The 22,033-nt window shown below is 38.8% G+C and overlaps 2 protein-coding genes and 1 pseudogene across 2 annotated transcripts; all 3 read right to left on the bottom strand.

Annotated features, from left to right (window-relative positions):
• LOC106830171 (olfactory receptor 51Q1-like) lies at positions 1 to 944 on the bottom strand (annotated as a pseudogene).
• A 7,103-nt stretch (positions 945 to 8,047) lies between these two features.
• LOC106830170 (olfactory receptor 51Q1-like) lies at positions 8,048 to 8,995 on the bottom strand. The gene has a single exon (XM_014839590.2). The coding sequence runs from the start codon at positions 8,993 to 8,995 to the stop codon at positions 8,048 to 8,050; it is 948 nt and encodes a 315-aa protein (XP_014695076.1).
• Positions 8,996 to 20,729: 11,734 nt separating this feature from the next.
• Positions 20,730 to 21,683, bottom strand: LOC106830168 (olfactory receptor 51J1). The gene has a single exon (XM_014839589.3). The coding sequence runs from the start codon at positions 21,681 to 21,683 to the stop codon at positions 20,730 to 20,732; it is 954 nt and encodes a 317-aa protein (XP_014695075.3).
• Between the last annotated feature and the right edge of the window lie 350 nt (positions 21,684 to 22,033).

The following is a 22,033-nucleotide window of genomic DNA, read 5'->3' as shown; positions in this document are numbered from 1 at the left end:
TCATCTTAAATGCATGTTTCTTTGGGAAAGAAGGTGGATAATTCCCTGGTGGATCTGCTTAGTCCTTACACTGTAAATGATGAGTTCATCACAGGAGTTGCCAACAGGTAGATATTGGCCATGATAGTGTGGAGAGGCATACTTGGCAAATGGAAGAGTCATAGATACCCCCACCATGGGAATATAGAGAACCAGAACAGACTGAATGTGAGACAGGCAATTATTGAAGGAGTGGAGCCTCCCAACCACAGAAGCTAGTCCCAGGGCATGTCTCAGAATCATTGCATAGAACAGCACAACAAGCAGACGGTGCATCACAATAATGAGCAAAACCAGAGCAAATCCATACCAGCTGTTGACTCAGATGTCAGCACACATCAGGTGAATCATATTCTGGTGGAGGCAGTAGGAGTAAGAGAGAAGGTGGGAGCAGCAGAAAGGCAGGCACTTGAGTAGGAAAAGGGATGGAGGAACAGCTAGAACACATCAGCAAATGATGTCAAACCCGATCCTGCCAATGACTTCATTGGTGAGGATGGGGACATAAGGGATGGGGCAGCAGATGGCCACATAGTGGTCAGAGGACACGGCCAACAACACAGAAGATTCCATAAAGGTGAATGTATGAGTAAAAAATACCTGTGAAAATCAAGCTTCAAAGCTGATTCCCCAGCATTGAACCAGAGGACCTGCAGGACTATGGGTAGAGCGGTGAGGTTGAGACCCAGGTCAGTCAGGGCCAGCATGGAAAGAAATAGGTACATGGACTAGTGGAGGGATGGCTCTGTGCAGATGACTGTGAGAATGGTGGTAGTTCCTGTGACGGAGATTGTGTAGAAAGCGTAGAAGGGGATGGAGGTCCAGCTGTGGGAGGCTTCAAATGCAGGGATGCCAGTGAGGATGAAGTAGAAGCGGTCCTGGGTGGTGTCAGTCAGCTTGGACATGAACAAGGAATGTAGCTTCATGATCAGGGGCTTTGCTCAGAGAGAACCAGAAACGTTTGAAATAATCCTTGTCTTGATCTCATTTGATCCAAATTCTATCCAAATAACAGTTCAGAGTTGTTGAGTGGAACAAAGGAATGATTCAAGAATACAATGGTTGTTGGGCCTGCCCCGTGGCCAAGTGATTAAGTTCATGTGCTCTGCTTCCACAGCCCAGGGTTTCACCAGTTGGGATCCTGGTCACAGACCTAGCCTGCTCATCGGGCCATGATGAGGCGGTGTCCCACATGCCACAACTAGAAGACCCACAACTAAAAATATACAACTATGTACTGGGGGTCTTTGAGGGAAGAAAATCTCAAAAAATCTAAAAAAAAAAATCTTAAAAAAAAGAGAATACAATGGTTGCTCTTCTTTAGCCTGTTTCTGAGAAGATTGCTTCCATACAACTCATATTCTCTTGATAACTCTATACACATTAACTCATGAGCAACTCATTTTAATTATTTTATGCTTCTATCTCCCCACACCCATTCAGTTCTTAGTGCCCTGGAATCTGCCTTTCATCCAAATCACATTACTGGTACTATTCTCACAAAGACTTACAATGAAGCTCTAACTGCAAATGTGATAACTAATATCTAGTCCTCATCATCTTTTATTCAGTTTCTTCTTTTGAAATTTCCTTTGACTATTATAACAGTATTTTCACCTGTTTCCCTTGTTCTAAATTCATCACTGTCTCTTTCTCTACCTCTTATTAAATTCATCATGTACTAAGGTCATTATTCCTTGTGTTCAGTCCTTATTTCTAATTGTCTTCTTATTCTCATTAGCTGATGCCATCTGATACCATAGATTTCATTTGTGCAACATCAAAATATAACTGGAAGCAAAGGGCTGGGTGCATAGGAGAGGAGTGAGAGTAGAGCCAGGTGAGGACAACCACATTTATCGATCGCTGCCTATGTGTAGGCACTGCTCTAAGTGGATTATCAGTATTAATTCTTTCATCTTCTAACAATAGTCATCACCCCTCCTTCTTTTCCCTGAACATTCACAAAAGAGTCTTACGTGTAGTTTCTCCTATCTGATGATGCTGTCTTCACTATCTGCAGCCTCTGTTTTTTCTGTTTGGCTCATGGGGTAAATATGTTATAAACTCTTGCAAATCTCTAGGCTGCAAGGTGGGGAGGTGTGGCAGGGCACTTCAGGATTACTTGAAGAGGCATCCTGAGACCTGGGGTCCCACTGGGAAGCCAGTGGAAGTCAGCTCTTTTGGTGACACCCTTTGCTGCCCCTGGTATCCTCATAGAGCAACAAGTCAGGAAACTGTATTGAATTCCTGTTCTGACAGCTTGTTGCGCATGATTTGAACCACGTGCTTATGCTTGGAATGTATACTCTCAGAAACTTCTTTCTGAGAAACTCTCCTCTGAAAGCAGTCTGACACTGGGGCAGAGTTAGAAGGGATAGGAGAGCTGCAGGTAAAGGAATGTTGTACACCAGTTTCAAGGAGTACTCACCTTATAGTGAACCTCCGGAAATAATGAGAGAAACTTTTCCAATACAAGTATAAAATAAGTAAATGATGAAAGCCATATCAAAACTAAAGTAGAAAGGAAAAATTTTCAATTATTAGTTAGTTATTTGGTGACTGGCTCCATGATTCACACACAACTAAATTCCAAGTGGATAAATTAGATGGAAATCACTAACAAAAAATAGAGAAAGCAATATATGCTTTTAAATTTCTCATTGTGGAGGACTCTCTTAGCAGTAATGCAAAAACATCACAAGGGGAAAGATGAGTGCATGTGAACACAAAAAATTAATTTTTTCTCTATATGAGAACGATGAAATTTAAAATAAACTTCCAAAAACTTCTATAAAAATGTGCCATAGAAGTAATTGATATCTTAAATATAAAAAAGTAAATGTATCAATATTTATCAATACTAATCTCACAATAGGTTAATAGGAAAGACTATAACAATGTTTACAACCAAAGGAGAAATACAACTATAAACAGGTGTATTAAAATATGTTTTACAATACAATATATATTACAATACCACCTTAAGCAAGAATTCAGTAATAAAAAGTTAAATCATATAACCAGTGTTGTTAACCTTTCAAAATAGCAGAGGCCTTTTCATGACAACATGTGTTGCAGATAAAGGCTTCACAATGGAGAAACATTCGTATTTTGCTGAAGGAAGTGAAACGTGCAATGATTACTGGAAAACAATTTGACCATAGTCATTATTTTAAATCATTCACATGCTTTGAGTCATAGAATTCACTTCTGGAACAGAATGATAAAGAAATCATTTTAAATGTGAATAAAACTTTATGCTAAAAATAGTTACTTAGCCTTATTTGCAATAACATAAAAGTAGAAAGAGACCAAGTGATAAAAACATTAAAATGTGTGTCTATGTATATATATGTAAAAATATACATGTATACATGTATATTCTATACATATCATGATCATTGAAATAATAAACATTACACAACCACATTTGTTTTCCAGAGATTATAATTTATATGTCTTTATGTCTCACTTATATTTTATAGTTTCAATTATTTTTCTGTGTTTCAGTTTGACTATTTCTATTGACTTGTTTCCCAGTTCACTGATCAGCCTTCTGCTGCATTTAAGTTTCTGTTAAATACACTTATTCATTTCTTTATTTTAGGTATTGTCTTTTCAGCTCTAGAATTTCCATTTGACTATTTTCATATAGACTCCAATTTTTTGGTGAATTTCTCCATTACATATTGCATCAACTTTCTCCATCTTTTCCTCTATTTCTTGAAAATTCTAATCAGATTAACTCTGGTTGTTTTAAAGTCCTTCTCTGTTCTGTTAACTCCAACATATGGATCACCTTTTGTCCTGCTTGCTTCCTCCTTTTCCCAGGAGTTTCTCTGTGTCTGGAAAAACACCAAATGATCACCGTTTTCCCCCTGCAGGGAACTGACACATACCTCCAGGGAAAGATGGCTCTAGAAGTCAGCTCACTTCTCTAATCCTCTCCACTCTCTATAATGTTGCCACTGTTTCACATTTTGCTGATGCCTTTGCAAAAATACTCCCACAATTATTTTTAAAAATGCTTTTTCTGGTTGTTCTCAGCTGGAGTATTGCTGTCATACAGGCTACATCATCCAGCTCAGAAGTCAGGCAACACTTTCAAAGGTGAAAACTACCAGGAACACAACTATAATTGAATAAGTTTGGTTTATTTTTTATTTATTGTCCTAAATAAATTAATTATTGTACTAATTTTTTTACAGCTTTATTGAGGTGTAATTGAAATACAAATACTTGCACATATTTAACCTATATAATTTGATGTTTGGACATATGTGTACATCCATGACATCACCACAACCTTCTATCATCTCCAAAAGTTTCCTTGTGCCTCTCCGTTTTTCAAAGATTTTGTGTTTCTTTTGTTTTTGTTTTTGAGGAAGATTAGCCCTGAGCTAACTGCTGCCAATCCTCCTCTTTTCGCTGAGGAAGACTGGCCCGGAGCTAACAGCCGTTCCCATCTTCCTCTACTTTATACGTGGGACACCTACCACAGCATGGCATGCCAAGCGGGGCTATGTGTGCACCCTGGATCCGAACTGGTGACCCCCAGGCCACCAAAGCAGAATGTGCCACTTAACCGCTGCATCACCGTGTCGGCCCCAAGACTTTGTTTTTCAAAAGCAGTTTTAGACATATAACAAAATTGAGAAGGAGATACAGAGATTTCCCATATTTTCTCTGCTTCTGCACATGCATAGCCTCCACCATCAGCACTCGCCAGAATGGTACACTTTTACCAAGGATGAACCTACTTCGACACATCACAATCACCCAGAGCCCATAGTTCACATTAGCTTTCACTCTTGATGTTGAACATTCTATGGGTTTGGACAAATGTGTAATGACATATGTCCATCGTTATAATTTCATACAGAATTTTCACTGACCTAAAAATCTCCTCTGCTCTGCCTAGTCATACCTCCCCTTTGTAGTTTTACTTTTAAGATTGCTGCGGCTTGAAGAGTATACTGGAGACGTGACAAGACTGAATGCAGGACTACTGGTTAAGACACTGAAATATTTCAGGCCACAGATGATGGTCATTTGGATAAGATTAGAAGTAATAAAAATGGAGAAAAATAAAAGATATTGAAAATGATTAAGGAGACAGAATAAACAAGACCTGTCAACTCTTTGAATGGGAAACTGTGGTGACTGAGAAAAGTAGAGTCAATAGTTTATTAATTTGGGGGCCGGCACAGTGGTACAGAGGTTAAATTCACATGTTCTGCTTCGGTGGCCCAAGGTTTGCCAGTTCGCCTCCCAGGTACGGACCTAGCACTGCTTGTCAAGCCACGCTGTGGCAGGTGTCCCACATTTAAAGTAGAGGAAGGTGGGCATGGATGTTAGCTCAGGACCAGTTTTCCTCAGCAAAAAAAAAAAAAAAAGAGGAGGATTGGCAACAGATGTTAGCTCAGGGCTAATCTTCCTCAAACAAAAAAGAGTTTATTAATTTAGCAGCACATATTAGTCAGACATTTAGTATAAGCTAAGATCTATGCTTGTCTCTGCAGATACACTGATAGACAAGTTTCCAGGTTTCTAATTTTGGGGTATGTGGGAAGTTGCGCTTACTGAGGTATGGAATACTACCAGAAAGTGTGTGTATTGTGTGTGGTGGGGAGTTGGGGGGGGTGGTAGTGAGAGGGTGTGACTAATACTGAGGGTAGTAGGTAATTAGTATAGTTTTAGACAGACTGAGTTTGAGATGGTGGTACGCCATCTTAACAGATATCAAAATTGGGTATATAATTCTAGAGATCGAGACAATGTGAAGCTATGGATACGGATTTGGGAGTTATATATGTACATAAGGGTATTGATGCTATGAGAATCAATGAGGCTGCCGAGAGAGAAAGGAGATAGAGGGAGAAGACAAAGGGCCAGGCACATTCCTGAAAATTGTGCCACTTGATAGCCGTGTGACGATGGGAAGTTCACTTCCTCTCTGAGCCTAAAACTCCTAATTTTCACAATTTATATAATATTTCATTTGCCTGGGGCTATTGCCATAACTTAATTCTGTATCTTGGAGCACCTCAGTTAGCAGTGGTTGCTTTCCTCTCTCATTAATAATAACAATAACAATAATAGTGATAATAATAGTATTAGCAGTATTAAAAAACAAGGAGGTGCAAAGACAGATACTATGTTGTTTGAGGGTTGGTTTTATTCAAGCCTATTCTGATTATATCCTTTTGGAAAAAGGGAAAGTCAGAACCATGAGAAATATGTAAGAATTATATATATTTTGGAAGGTTTTATTTAGGTGATGACAGCAGATTGTACTCAGCAGCAGATTCTTGTTATTGTAATGTATGTTTATGTTCTTTGATCCACAAATTAAATTATGTAGTAAGGAAAAGACATATTTGCTAATAACTTACTTTTGAAAATAAATAATTAAGGGTGAGCTATTGCCTTTGATCTCACAACTTGGGAGAAGATGGATCAGCAGACCTTGGGCAATCACGTGGAGCCCATCCTCAGTGAGTTGCACTCTAAGACCAGATAGAACGTCCTGGCATCCCCCTTGAATATGGTGCTGAAGTTGGGACTGTTAAAAGAGTAAAATTTTCCCAGAAGGATTATTAACCCATATGCATTTCTGAGACTGACTTCCGTTTTCTCCTGAATTGTTTTTTTTGCTGAGAACAATGTACAGGATCTTGTTTACAGGGTCTGAGAGGTGAGAAGTGGGAGGTGTAGCAGAAGAGATACTGCTGATCTCCCAGGTGAGTGAGTGGGCATCCCCCGGACCTTTTATATACACACTCATGTGAACAACAATTAAAAATATCATGGAAATGGCATTAGTGAAGGGAAGAAAATAACATTTAAGAACAATCTGTACTCTAAACAGTGGTGTTTCTTTAGTTACATAGTTTTAGTTACGTAGTCCTCATTCTTTGCCGGTCATTGATACTTTTCACAGTTTTATTGAGTGCACCCTCCTCTTAACTTCATGTTCTTTTATCAAAAGTGTCCCTGAAACCCTAATGCAGTTTACGTGTTTTCTATTTAATATTTATTAAAACCAGCTACAGAGGTATAATTGTGCACATTTTACTGTGCACAGTAAATGAAAAGGCTGTGCCTGCAAAAAGTTTAGCAACTTTTTCAGCTCATTTATTAACAAGTCATGATGAAAAATCAGTTACCCAACAAAATAGGGGTACAGTTTGAACCTGTTTAGAAAGCAAGTTTAATTTTAAATAATTCTTAGTTGTTTCTAAATATTCACAGTTTAACATTCAAGCTCATTTTACGTATATCTTCCGGCGATGTCTGTCTTGTAGCTCCTATCTATGTCTGCCATCTTCTTTTGGCAGGAGTTTCCATCTCTCTGAATGCTGCTTCCACCACTGAGTTTAGGTGAACTCTGCATTGAAAATTGGTTCAACAGTTTCTCAAACTCTCAGGCTACTTCCATTCTGACTCCTGACATTTGACGTTCATATCTTTTCCAGGTAGCACGGATACCAGCAATGGTCTTTCTCTCTTCAGTTTGACATCCTAGTTTATGAAGGTTCTCTTTCGTTACTGCAGATTAAGATTACATGAGCCCCCTGTGTTTAATTAAAAGTTGACATTTGCTATAGAAATTATTTGTAAGAGCATGAACATGTTACAGCTTCAATAAATATGTTTATCCAATAATGAACATTTTGAGTTTATAAAGCAGAATCTTATACTTTACCATATGATTAATAACAACACCACTGTGAAGAAAGCAGAACAAGGATTATATTTTTAATTATATTTTAAATACTTTTCCTCAAAGTCATATGGCTAGTGAAGTGTAGAGTTTTAAGAACTTTAGGTCTTTCGATTCTAGTCCAGGAATAATGATTTTTCTAAATTTACATTGGAAGCTTCTTATACAACACCCGTTCCTTCCCCCATCTATGTTACTTACAGTTTTGATGGCTGTAGTCCCTGCTCCTGACTCCATGTTATTAGATAAAATTACTACAGTAAAATTAAATCCCAGTAGTTAGTGCACTTTCCTCAGGAAGAGGAGATGGAAGATTGCATGGCGGATTTGCTTAGTCTTTACACTGTAAATAATAGGGTTCATCACAGGAGGCGCCAACAGGTAGATATTGGCCATGATAACATGGACCAGTGGAGAAGCATGCTTGGCAAATCGATGAGTCATAGACACCCCAACCATGGGAATATAGAGGACCAGAACAGCCAGAACATGGGACAGACAGTTATTGAGAGCTCGGAGCCGCTCAGTCCAGGTGGCTGTGCTCAGGATACTTTTCAGAATGAGTGTGTAGGACAGCACAATGAGGAGAGGGTCCAACACAATAATCAGCAAAACTAGAGCAAATCCATACCAGCTGTTGATCCGGATGTCAGCACAGACCAGGCGAATCATATCCTGGTGGAGGCAGTAGGAGTGAGAAAGAAGGCGGGAGCCACAGAAGGGCAGGCGCTTCAGTAGGAAAAGGGATGGAAGAACAGCTAGAACACAGCGACAAATCATGGCTGATGCGATTCTGCCAATGACTTCATTGGTGAGGATAGTGGCATAATGAAGGGGGCGGCAAATGGCCACATAGCGGTCAAAGGACATGGCCAGCAGGACTGAAGATTCCATGAAGGAGAATCCATGGAGGAAGAAGAACTGGACAAAACAGGCCTCAAAGCTGATCTTCCGAATGCTGAACCAGAGGAGCTGCATGACTGTGGGCATGGTTGTGAGGGTGAGACCCAGGTCAGTCAGGGCCAGCATGGAGAGAAATAGGTACATGGGCTGGTGGAGGGAGGGCTCTGTGCGGATGGCAGAGAGAATGGTGGTGTTGCCTATGATGGAAATGATGTAGAGACCACAGAAGGGGATGGAGATCCAGATGTGGGAGGCCTCAAACCCAGGGATGCCTGTGAGGATGAAGTAGAAAGAGTCCTGGGTGGTGTTCGTCACCTCAGACATGCTTGATGAATGCAAAACCAGAATCTGCGTGTTCAACAGTAAGAATTCCATCAGTGTGCCGCTGCCATAGAGTCATTATCTATTCAATCTGTGGTCCAAATATGTGCCTGGGATTGTTTTTCAAACACCACTGAGCAATACACTAGCCAGAACACTAATAAACAGAAATTTGGACACTTCTGCTATAAATTTCTATTTAAAATTACCATATTAGTTTAACTTTCATGACCACTACTACACACTAAAATTTAACTTTATGCTTCCTGCAAACCTTGTAATATATTTCCCACCAGTTCTTGTATGTGTATATATATATATGTGTATGCATGTATATATATATATACACACACACACATATACATATACCTTGCACCTATAAATTTACTAACTGAAACTTCTTTCATCAATATTTCAAATAACTTTCTAACAACCAAATCCAGAGATATATTTTAGTTCGTATTCTACTTGACACACAGGAAAATAAGATTCTGCTCCCTACTTGCTTCTATTCAATTGAATGGAAATATTATTGAGAGAAGGAAGCATTGTGATGATGCCCAGGTGGCTTATTTGAGCACCTATGTGGATTATAGTGACAACCACTTTTATCTGGAGCATTACTAGGAGGAGATTCTGGGGAAAGATCACAGGTTCGGTTTGTGCATGTTGAGTTTGATGTTCACAGGAGCCAGCCAGGAAAATCACCAGCTAAGCAAATGGATCTGAGGCGGAAGAGGACAGAGAACAAGCCTGTGAGGAGTTGTGGGAGTCTTTGGTGTATTGATGGTAGCTGAGAACTCTGGAGTTGATGTGATAACATACGTGAGAATTTAGGGTGAGAAAGGAAGGAGGCTGAGGATAGATCTATAAGAAAACCTAAAATTTGGCAGCTGGGTAGATGTGGAAGTAAAAGCCGAGAAGACTGTGGATTGCTCAGAGAAGTGGGTAGAAAATAAGAAAAATGAGTGTCACAGAGGCCAGGAAGGTAAAAGGTGCCGTCGCCACAGTGTAGGGCTGCTCAGATGCTCAGTAAAGTGAGTACTGGAATGCATCTATTTAACTTAGGGATGTAAATGTTAGTAGTAACCTTTTGGAACGACATTTCAGTAGAATGATAGAAGAAGCCAAATTAAAATGGTCTAAGCAGTGAAATAGTTTCAAGGAATGGAGACTGTGGCTGTAGATCTTATATTCTAAAGGTGGTGTTATACTGCCCTCTATGGGTGAATGCAGACTTTCATTCTTTAAAACAAGGAGTATAACTGAAATGAATGATTATCAATTTTTGGAGTGTTCTGAGAATGAAAGCTGTGAACCTTATTGTCAGGAAAAACACAAAGCTTTTAATGAGTTTCTGGAATTCATATTGTCTAACCATATTCCCCCGAAAGCGTCCATAGTTACCAAACTAAGAATTCCTGGAAAATCATTAGACTCAATAATTTAGAAAATAATACAAAATAAAACTAGAGGAAATAGGAAAAAAAAGATGAATTAAAGATAATTTTTGTTGTTGTTGAGGAAGATTGTCTCTGAGCTAACATCTGTTCCAGTCTTCCTCTATTGTGGACGTGGGACACCACCACAGCATGGCTTGATGAGTGGTGTGTATGTCCGTGCCCAGTATCCGAACCCACAAACCCCGGGTAGCTGAAGTGGAGCGTGCCCTTAACCACTACACCACCGGCTGGCCCTAAGCTTTTTAATTAAAGAAATAAAAAAAGATAAACCGCATTTAAAAATTATTTCTTTGAAAGAATCAATGTAATTTGAAACTCTAGCAAATATGATCAAGAAAAAGAAATATAAGCAAACATGTAGAAATGAAATGTAATGATACAGCCAAAACTGTAGAGAAATTCTGGAGACCAATGAGAGGTCACCAATACAATAGTAAATAATAGAAATTTGAAGTTTCTTTGGGACTTAGACTACAAACCAAAATAAAAGAGGCCTGAGCATAGGTTTTTACAACTTCCTAACACTGAGTCCTAATGGACTTGATTAGCAGGTCTGAAGTATTAAAAACTTCTAAAATATTTTAAAGAGGATGCTAATCATTTGTAGAAACATAAAGGATAGAAACTCCTAGAGACAAAGGTGCTCATCCAATCGCTGTGTAGGTAGCAGGGCCTATTCACTTTTCCAGGAAACAGTAACTATGTGATGGCCTCATGACACCATCTAGCTCCATACTGTTCAATATTTAATCATTGACTGCATTCTTGCCCTGATCTCAGCACTCTTGACCATAATTTGCCTCACTATATCATTGTTTTGTTGTTTTTGATATTAGGCACACATTTTTACATCTCTTTGCTTCCTTACCCCAGTTTCCTTTAGCTTGGTTCATGTGAATATTAACAGGGAGATATATTTGATTTTTACAGGATCATGGTTATGAGCTAACAAAGCTAAGACTCAAAAAAAAAATTATCGCAAAGAAAAATTTACTAAGAGTAAAATAATGCCATACTGAGAAAATTCTTGAGAACCAAGACATCAGGCTTTCTGTGTGACTTTCAAATAGTGTCTTTCAAGCTTCAGTATTTTAAACTTCAGTATGTTCTCTACAAGTCAAATGTCTCATAGTGCTGTGGTTGAATACAACAGGTAATCCATGTGTTGTGATTATTGCTATGAATGGCAGAGCATAGGAGACAGCAGCAGTGACAGCAGCAGCAGTGTTCACAGAGAACTCAGTATGTGTCAGGTCTCTTCTTAGAGCTTTGCTTATTTTAACTCACATAACAATTGAATATTTGATGTCTATCACTTTAAATTATGAGGCACATGTGATACCGATGAAGGAGCAATTTTTTATTTTTGAAAAGCCAGGGAAGTCTTAACAGAGGAATTGTTTTATCAGGTGCTTAGTAGTTAGAGTAGAAACTCGAAAGGGGGTGAGGAGGGCTTTAAGATGGGAGATAAGAGTATTCCAAACAAAGCAAATGGTGATAGTATCTGACATATGCAGGAAATGATGTCCCCTAGTCCTCTATAGGCTCTGAGTGGGGCCCCCATTGCAGGGGTGGTGGGAACTGTGTCAGAAAGATGGTGAGAACAGAGTAAGGGCTTGAGAGGATGATAGTAGGGCCATCAAAGACTTTGAGTCATGGAGAGACACCATCACACTTTTAGTTGAGAGAGAGTGTGTAGGAAGACACAAAACAGGATAGAATTAGGGGGAAATCATATTTTGCTGAAGAGAAGCTGGTGATAAATATATGACCGATAAATATACAATAAATATGTATTTATCATAAATATATGAGAAATGTGTGTGTCTATGAGTGTATGAGTGTTTATGGGCATATGTGGGGTGGAGGGAGTGGACAACAACGAAGACATGCTGGATGCATCATTCGAAAGTGTGTCACAGAATAGAGAATTTAAAGGCTTATGCTTGGCCTTTTTGATCCCAGGACAGACCTAAAGCAAATGAGTACGTGTTAAAAAACAAACAAACAAAAAACAAAGTCAAAGCTTATTATCAGTAAAAACTTGATAATCATTTTTCTCTGCTATAAGGCAGGTATTTCTATTCTCTCAAGCAACCCTATCTCTCCAGGTAAAATTCCTAGGGACTCTCTACCAGGTGCTGATGGTGAAGACTCCTGCATTAGGTGTTGGGGTAGTTTACGGAGATCTTTAGATTTCTTCCAGCCCTGCTTCTTTGCTTCTATGACTTGTCCTTTTGCGTTAAGATATGGACTCAGTAACTGGCAAACAGTGAGAACATTTCTTTACCTTCTTTACCTTCACATTAGCTTCTAAACTCACAAACCCTTACTTCAGGGCAATTTAATCCCTGAGCACCTGCCTAGTTCATTCTGGCTTCTGCTCGTACCTCATTCAGATGCTTTCATGCTCTCTTGAACCCACCTATTTCTAAGATACTTGCTCAGCCATTTGCAAGGCAGAGAGGAGGGCAAGTTAAAATAGGAACAGAGGAGATACCACTCAGAAAAGGCCAATTCTCTGGGCAGGATTTGTTGATCCATTAACACTTATTAACATGCACTGAAAACTCTTCAACTTTGATGACCACAAGTTTGGTATAAAAGAGAATAATGCCATCAGGGCTACTTTTTGAACTCAGTTGGAGGACAATGATAATTCTCCCAATGAACTACTTCATTTCATGTTCCCTACTGAAACACCCCTCCATCCCAGTCCCGTCTCCTGTCAACGTGTCTCTGAAATGGGTTGACTTCATTGCCGCCCTTGTCTCCATGGAGTAGCTCCTGTTATCAGCCCTCAGACATCCCCTCCTCTTATTACTGCTTGTCCACGGAGCATTCCAGCCTCACCTTTGTGCTTTCTTGTTCCTTCACTCCTCTCTGTGGCTTCTATTCTCTGCTCTGTGGGTGAGTGTGGTTATCTGCTCTTGAAGATCCCATGTTGAATACAAGAGGTGTGTGGAGAAACCTCTAGAAGCGTCTTATAGGAATATGAAGATTGTGTTCTGAGACCTGAGTCCCCCTGGGACAGAATCAGGAAAAATAATGGTAATCATAATAGCAGCTAACATGTACTGAGTGCTAAACGTTTACCAATAATTGATCTAGCTGACTCATGGAAATGTGCAGATTTTGTTAGGTGACGTGGAAAAGACATAGCCCATATTCTGGCAGACATTTTCTCAGTGATCATTAGTTCTCTTCTGCTTATTATAGTAGCTTACGTGGTTTTGAGAGGGACTATTATGTTGGAACAGAGTTGCAACATAGAGTTGCAAACTCAGACTTGATAAAGCTTTAAGATTTGGAGGAAGTTATCCCAGATCTCTTGATAGACTCAAAAGTCAGAAAGTCAAAATGGGATTTCCTCTGGTTTTCTTTTTTTTGAGGAAGATTAGCCCTGAGCTAAGATCTGCTGCCAATCCTCCACTTTTTGCTGAGGAAGACTGGCCCTGAGCTAACATCCATGCCCATCTTGCTCCATTTTATATGTGGGATGCCTACCACAGCATGGCTTGCCAAGCGGTGCCATGTCCACACCTGGGACCCGAACCAGAGAACCCTGGCCCTAATATATACATTTAATGAAATTTAGACTCTATGTATGCCTAACATTGTCAATAATACTTAAGTTAAAATGTGGATACAAAATTAATCATTATTGATATGAAAAACGGAAAAGAAGGAGAAAAATGGTAACTTAAAGCATAATCAATTTTTCATTTATTTGGAGATCAAAGAGATTTTGAGTAACTTTCGACTTTATAAACTATGCATGTTTAAACTTTACACATAAAAATAAAAGTACAGTTTGCGACTCTAAAAGAAATAGGGAAAATAATAAACACATTTAAATGTTAGAAAACAGAAAATTAAAGAATGTATATCAAAATATAGAAAATAGTTAAACACGTGGATTAACTTCAGGTGTTAACAATAATGCAAGTACAAACCCATAGTGACATATAATGGGTGAAGAAACAATAACATGAGAAAGTTTTAAAAAATGGAATAAAGAAAGCATACAGATGAGTGGTAACTAATTTTGCAGAGCAAGGAGATATGGAACCTGATTGACTGCAGAGCAACAGTGAACAGGAAGCCCTGCAATTCCACTAACTTAGAACTTTTTATGAACTTGAGGCATTTGGAACTCAGGAAGCCCCGATGTATAGGACTCTAAACTGGAGATTTCGTGAAAATCAATGTGAGGATAAGTTAGAAACAAAGATTCGCCCCTCCTCCCCACATAGACAGATGATTATTACACTCTAAAAATGCCAGATTCCATTTTTATATACATTTTTATTGGGATATAATATTTATAGATAAAATACCCACTTTATAACTGTACAGCTGAATGATTACCTCAAAATGAATAGATCCTGTGTCCCAATGCAGATCAAGAAATAAAACATTACTAGACCCCAGTGATCAATTTTGTAGGAGTCCCACATGCACTTGAAAAGAATGTGTAGTATGTAGTTGCTGATTTCTTCTTCTTTAATTGTTAACTAGATCAAAGTTTTAAATACTGTTTTTCAAATCTTTTAAATCTGTTTTATTTTTGTTTTTTGGCTTACTTATTATGTCAGTTACTATGAAAAGTACAATAAAATCTACTACTATGACTATGCATTTATCTACTTATTTTGTGGTTCTGACAACTTTTACTCTATATATTTTGTTCTGTGTTTAAAATTTAGAAATTTTTTATCCATCTTGCATATTTTTATTATGTAACGTCCCTCTTTGTCACTAGTAATGCTTTTGCTTCGAAGCTTACTTTATCTGATTTTAGCATAGCTATTCCTGGTTTCTTTTAGTTGGTGACTACATGGAATATCTGTTTAAACATCTTTACTTAAAATGTTTCTGTGCCCTTATATGCCTTATATGTTTCATTCTATATGTCAATATTTGGCGCTTTTTTTTTTTTGGTGAGGAAGATTGGACCTGAGCTAAACATCTGTGCCAATCTTCCTCTATTTTGTATTTGGGACGCCACCATAGCATGGCTTGATGAGCAGTGTGTAAGTCCACGGCCTGGATCCAAACCCTTGAACCCAGGGCTGCCAAAGCAGAGCATGCAAACTTAACCGGTATGCCACCAAGTTGGCCCCACAATATTTGGCATTTAGTTTGAGTATTATCCATTTATTTTTAATAAATTAAATGATTTGAATGCATTTAAATTTGCCATCTTACTATTTTTTAAAATGTGTCATACTCTTTTCTCATATCTTGCTTTATTTTAGATTTACTATGTTCCAATCCCCCCAAATTCATATGTTGAAGCCCTAACTCCCAATGTGACGGTATTGGGAAGTGGGTCTTTTGGGAGGTAACTAGGTTTAGATGAGGTCATGAGGGTGAGACCCCTGTTATGGGGTTACTGTCCTTATGAAAAGTGGCGTAGAGATGAGAGTTCTCTCTCCACCATGTGAGCATGCAGGGAGAAGGTGGCTATGTGGGAGCCTTTTAGTGATCTGTATTTTACTTTAGGTAATTTAAGAATACGAAACATTGTATTTTTTTCATACTGTTGATCTTTATGTGTATTTGCCCAGGTATTGTTCTTTATTGCTTCTTGCAGCCCAATACTCTATTGAATGAATGACCTTTAAATTACCTTTAGTGATGTATTTTCTCTGTTTGTCTGTATTTTTGAATGATATAATTTCTGTGTATCGAACACTTGCTGGCATTTATTTTCTTTCAGAAGTTGGTGACATCACTCCATTGTCTTTTTTTTTTCCATTATTTTTTGTTAGGACATCAGAAAAAGAGCTATTACTCTTTTTATTGAAAAATCAATGGATTGATGGTAATACCCTTTTTCCTCTAATTTTAACATGTTCTGTTTAATTTTTCCTTTTCAGCTGTATGACTTTGAAGTGCCTAGGAGTTTGTTTTGTTTTGTTTTATATTGATCCTCCTTGTAGTCTATTGTGTTTCTTGAATATTTGGCTTACGCTTTATGTCAGTTTTGGAAAATATTTATGTTATTACATTCAAATATTGCTTTTTGCTCCAGGACACTCTCCTTCTGGATCTCCAGATACATGTATATTTGACCTTTCCAGCTCATGTCATGTATTCTTTAAGATTTTTATTCATGTTTTAATTTACTTATTTATTTATCCATCTGTCTATCTATTTATTTATTATGCTTTATCCTTTCACCTCTCTAGATACCCAAAATTATCTATAGTCTGGATATAACCAAAGTTATTTTTCAAATACTTTGATTCTTTCTTCAGTTGTGCCTAATATGATTAAACCCACCCATTTAGTCTTTAATTTCAGTAATTTTTTAGTATCTCCATTTTGTTTTTAATAGTTTCAGATTTGTTGCTTAAATTCTATACTTTGCGATGTAAATTTTGGCTATATTAATTAAAATTATTATTATTACTATTTATTTATTTTTTGCTGAGGAAGATTAGCCCTGAGCTAACATCTGTGCAATTTTCCTCTACTTTATATGTGGGTCGCTGCCAGCCCATGGCTGACAAGTGTTGTAGGTCCACGCCCAGGGTCTGAATCCATTAACCTGGGTCACCAAAGCAGAATGCACTGAACTTAACCACTATGCCATGGGACCGGCCCCTCTAAATTATTATTCTTATTTTTTTGAGGAAGATTAGCTCTGAACTAACTACTGCCAATCCTCCTCTTTTTGTTGAGGAAGACGGGCCCTGAGCTAACATCCATGTCCATCTTCCTCTACTTTATATGTGGGACGCCTACCACAGCATGGCTTTTGCCAAGCTGTGCCATGTCTGCACCCAAGATGTGAATCAGCAAACCCCGGACCACCGAGAAGCGGAACGTGTGAACTTAACCACTGCGCCATCATGCTGGCCCTCTAAATTGTTGCAATGTCTGTGTATACTAAACCCAATAGCCCTGTCTTCTTTGGATCTAATACTTTTTCCTCTTTTTCTTGAGTTTTGTTCAATTCTTATATTTTGCATTCCTGGTTAGATTTTAACGAATGTCATGAGAAATTATGAGGATGATTCAAGATCCTTGCTAATATTTTCCTGCAGAAATTATTTCATTTTACTTCTGATTAGAGTGACCAACCATGTTAATTTGTGGCTGAGGGGTCTCCCAGTGTGTAGTATTTTCTGAGATAAAGCTAAGAAAGTCTGGAAAAACTGGGGTGGTTGATCCCCCTAATTCTTACAGACAGAGTTGGAAAATTAGGTAGTGAGTTGATTTTAAAAATCTATGTTAGGCTAGTGTATTTCTAATTTTCCCTTACTCCAAGGTGTAAGTTTTCTGAAATCCAAATAAATGCCTAGGTATTTACCAGTCCCCATCATCCAAGGGGATCCCTGTGGTCCAGTTTTTGTCCCTCTATACTCCAGCCCCTTGAGAATGCTATAAGCTCTTCTCAATTTGTCAGCTATTTCTTTTGAAGTAACAAATCGCTTAAGGGGAAAAATGGCACCAAATATCAGGCTCACTTCTCTATGCTTTCTTTGTCTTTGGAGTCTTGGCCTTTGCATCCTCATTGCATTGGATGCTCGCTGAAGTCATTTACAAAATATTTCTCTAACTTTTCTAATTCTTCTTGGTAGGAGGACTGGTCTGAAACAAAATAATATTCCTTTGATTAATATGGAAATGCCTATAACATTTCATGCATTTTTCTCGTGTTTTAAATCATAATGTACTTTATTAGTATAATGATGAATCTGAATATAATGATGTATCATTTTGTCCTTTTGAGGATATAAAAGATCAAGGTAGGTCCGGCCCTGTGGCTGAGAGGTTAAGTTCATGCACCCTGCTGCAGCAGCCCAGAGTTTTGTTGGTTCGGATTCTGGGCGTGGACATGACACCGCTCGTCAGGCCATGGTAAGGCAGCATCACACATGCCACAACTAGAAGGACCTGCAACTAACACATACAAAAATGTATCGGGGGGGGGGGGTCGGAGAGATAAAGCAGAAAAAAAAAGGTAGCTTCAAAAGGTCTAAATTATAAGTTAGGATAGTAAATATAATGACAGAAAAAGAGCCAAACCTGATGGTTTTCCTTAGAGTCATATTGGATTCCGCTTATTATTCAATTTCATAGACACTCAGAGACTTCTTTTCACTGTGTGGTTTTCTAGGATTTTGTCTGATCTAGGGTCTATCTCTGAGATTGGACTTCATGAAATTAGAGTGATAAAGATGGGAAAGAATGAAGCTAGAAGGTGGCTCGTGTATGGAGTCCTTTCTAGGATGGAGCTAAAAGGTATCCATTAAATTAGCCATGAGCTGACAAACAGTACATTTATAATCTCAATGTCTTGGTGCCCTTAAGTATAGGAGTAAACATATTTAGGAAGCCTGAAGATTTACCATGCAATCTTAGACAGAAAATGAAAGTTGGTACCTAAGATTCTCATTTTATTTCAAGCCACCTGACAACCTGGTCCCATCATTTCTTCTTGTACTTATCTAGCTATAGGATGTCCTTCTGCAGACATTCTAAAGATATCCCTTCTTGTCCTCTCCTCTCAAGGAATCACCACTGTCTCATTCCCCTGGTCATCTATGGGATGGCCCTTCCTGTGGGTTTACCTACTTGGTTTCACTTGATATTTCTAAGTTTTCTGCAAAGTTCTTTCAACTCTCATTGGGCTATAAATCTAGGGTATACTTATAGGTAACTTAAGATCCCTAGTTCTTAATAGGGCACCTGGAAACCTGGAGGTAGAGTCATGGAATTAACTTTTACAAAAGATCTTTTGCTGCTTTGGCATCTCTACAAAGCACAATGCAAGCAAACAATTTAAAATTTTTTAAAAATCACATTCAAGAGCTTTACTTATGTAGGAGAGTGTTATAAGGTTTGTTTTAAATTGGTTCTGGGGCTGGCCCCGTGGCTGAGTGGCTAAGTTCGTGTGCTCCACTTCAGTGTCCCAGGGTCTTACCAGTTCGGATCCTGAGCGCGGACATGGCACTGCTCAACAGGCCATGCTGAGGTGGCATCCCACATAACACAACCAGAAGGACCTACATGTAGAATATACAACTTTGTACTGGGGGGCTTTAGGGAGAAGATGAAGAAGGAAAAATAAAAGGTGATTGGCAACAGATGTTAGCACAGGTACCAATCTTTATTAAAAAAAAGAATAAATTGATTCTAAGCATCACTCCAGGAAGTACAATGTAAAGCAGAGACAAAGATAGAACAAAAACTATTTTTAAGCTCCTTGAAAGAAGAGACCTTGTCTCTTTTGTCACCACTTTATCTCCAGGGCCTAGATTTGTGCTTGACCCATTGATTGTACCCAGTTAATGCTACTTGATTGACCACTAAGAGAATACAAGGAGCTGCAGTTCTTGCCTACTTGACAGTATAGTTTAGGAGTTAACAGCTTAGACTCTGCAGTTTGACCCAATTGGATTCCAATGCTAGCTCTTGGATGTATAGTTTTGAGCAAGATGCTTACTATATCTGAGCACCAGTTTTTTTATCTGAAAAATAATAAGGATTGCATTAATCCTACCTCATAGAGCTGTTGTGGGAAGTGATTGAAATAATAAATATAAAGTACTTAGTATACATTTGCTTTTTGAAAGTCTTGGTTCCTTTCCTTGGAATTATAAATGTAAAATTTTTACGTTATTTTAAATGTCTGAAAAGGAATATCTATCACACAGAAAATATTAATGTCCACAAAGGAAATGCTTGCTGTTTTGAAAATTTCTGCATGTTGGGTGGGAGATCTTTAGAATTTTGCAAAATGAACAATATTTGTAATCTTTGGGACTCCCAACATGGGCCCTCGAGGAGGCTGAGTGAATACCACATCAGAGCTGGTACTGGAAGCCTCCTTTGAGTTAGCTAGTGTGTCCTCCTGCTATTGAGGTACCAACAACTCAGGAGAAGGTAATTCATTTTACTTCCACTTCCCCTAGAATGGAGGCTCAATAGATTTCTCAGGACACCTGTCAACTCCTGATTACCTTTCCATATGGAAAGTGCTATGTTTTCATCAACAATTCTTCCTGCATTTCGACTCCAGCTATGTAAAGTAATGGAAAACCTCATGTCACACAACATGTTTTAAAATAACTTGAATTCTTTACAGTGTTGTCATGCATAATCCATCCTCACTTGTACCCCGACTCCAGTTCACTGCCAAATTACAGAGAACTTCCTATTAAATAACAAATTTTAAGATAACATCATTTCCATTACATGCAAGCTAGGACCACCTGTGATTATAGAAAAATATCCCTTCCTACTTTGTCCTTTGTCTAAACTCTGGTTCTTTTCTCTGACAGTATTCGGGCAATGCCATGACGGATCTCTTTGGTCTTAATGCTGTAGACAATAGGGTTGACAAGAGGTGAAAAGAAAAGGTATGCACTGGCCATCATAGCACGCAACAAAGGGGACACATGGTGTCCAAAGCGGTGCACCAGAGATAAGCCAATCATAGGCACATAGTAAGTGAGCACAGCACAGATATGTGAGCCACATGTGTTGAGCGCCTTCTTTCGCCCCTGCCCAGTGGCGATATGCAATACAGTGTGGAGAATGCACCCATAGGATATCACAATGAGTAGGGAATCCAGCCCAAAAGTGGAGGTAACAATGAAAAGCCCATAGATATTGTTGATAGAAATGTCCTCACAAGGTAGATGGATAAGGTTGGGGTGGAGGCAATAAGAATGGGAGAGGGCATTATGGCCACAGAAGGGCAGGCGCCTTAGGAGCATGGGCAATGGGGCCATGAGCATAATGCTTTTCAATCCAATGATAACTCCTGTGCCAAGGACACGGGGCAAGGTTAGGATGGCTGTATAGCGCAGTGGGCTGTAGATGGCCACAAATCGGTCCACAGACATGGCCAGCAACACAGCTGATTCCATAATGGAGAAAGAATGGATAGAGAACATCTGAAGAAGGCATGCATCAAAACTAATTTCATTGGTGCCAAAAAGAAAGATGCCTAGCACTGTAGGCAGAGTGGATGCAGAGACACCAACCTCAGCCAGTGCCAACATGGCAAGAAAGAGGTACATGGGCTGGTGTAGGGCAGCATCTGTTCTGATGACATGAAGAATGGTGCCATTCCCAAGGAAGATGATAATGTACATCAAACAGAAAGGGATGGATATCCAGATGTGCTCTGCCTCCAGGCCTGGGATGCCAACCAGAATGAACATTGTAGGTAAGAATTCCAAAGAGCTATTAGAGTGCTTCATGTTGAAGCCTCATCCCACGGAATCAGTGCTCCCCTGAAAATTAGAAACAAACTAGGTTAATGTCATTTTAATGGAGAAAGATCCCTGGACACTGAGGAAGGGGGAGAAGAAAACAAAGCTCATAGATTCAGATGGCCAAAGGTCTCCTGCCTGAAAATTGACAAAGGATCACCATCAGGAAATTCCCAGTATTAAGGAGGTTACAGTCTCCATCAAAGTAAAGTTCAAGACTAATAGAAAATTATCCCTCTAAATTGCAGTTCACCTTGGATCTGCTAAGGAAAAAAATGGCTGCCTTGTCTTGGTATGGAGATGCCTGACTCTAGAAAGCCTCTGGGGAGACAAGCACG

The sequence above is a fragment of the Equus asinus genome, chromosome 20, assembly GCF_041296235.1.
Source record: "Equus asinus isolate D_3611 breed Donkey chromosome 20, EquAss-T2T_v2, whole genome shotgun sequence".
In the NCBI taxonomy this organism is placed as follows: domain Eukaryota; kingdom Metazoa; phylum Chordata; class Mammalia; order Perissodactyla; family Equidae; genus Equus; species Equus asinus.
This window is presented reverse-complemented; position numbering and strand designations above follow the sequence as displayed.

Coding starts and splice junctions, on each gene's coding strand:
- LOC106830170 (XM_014839590.2), bottom strand. CDS start 8,995: ATGTCTGAGGTGACGAACACCACCCAGGACTCTTTCTACTTCATCCTC.
- LOC106830168 (XM_014839589.3), bottom strand. CDS start 21,683: ATGAAGCACTCTAATAGCTCTTTGGAATTCTTACCTACAATGTTCATT.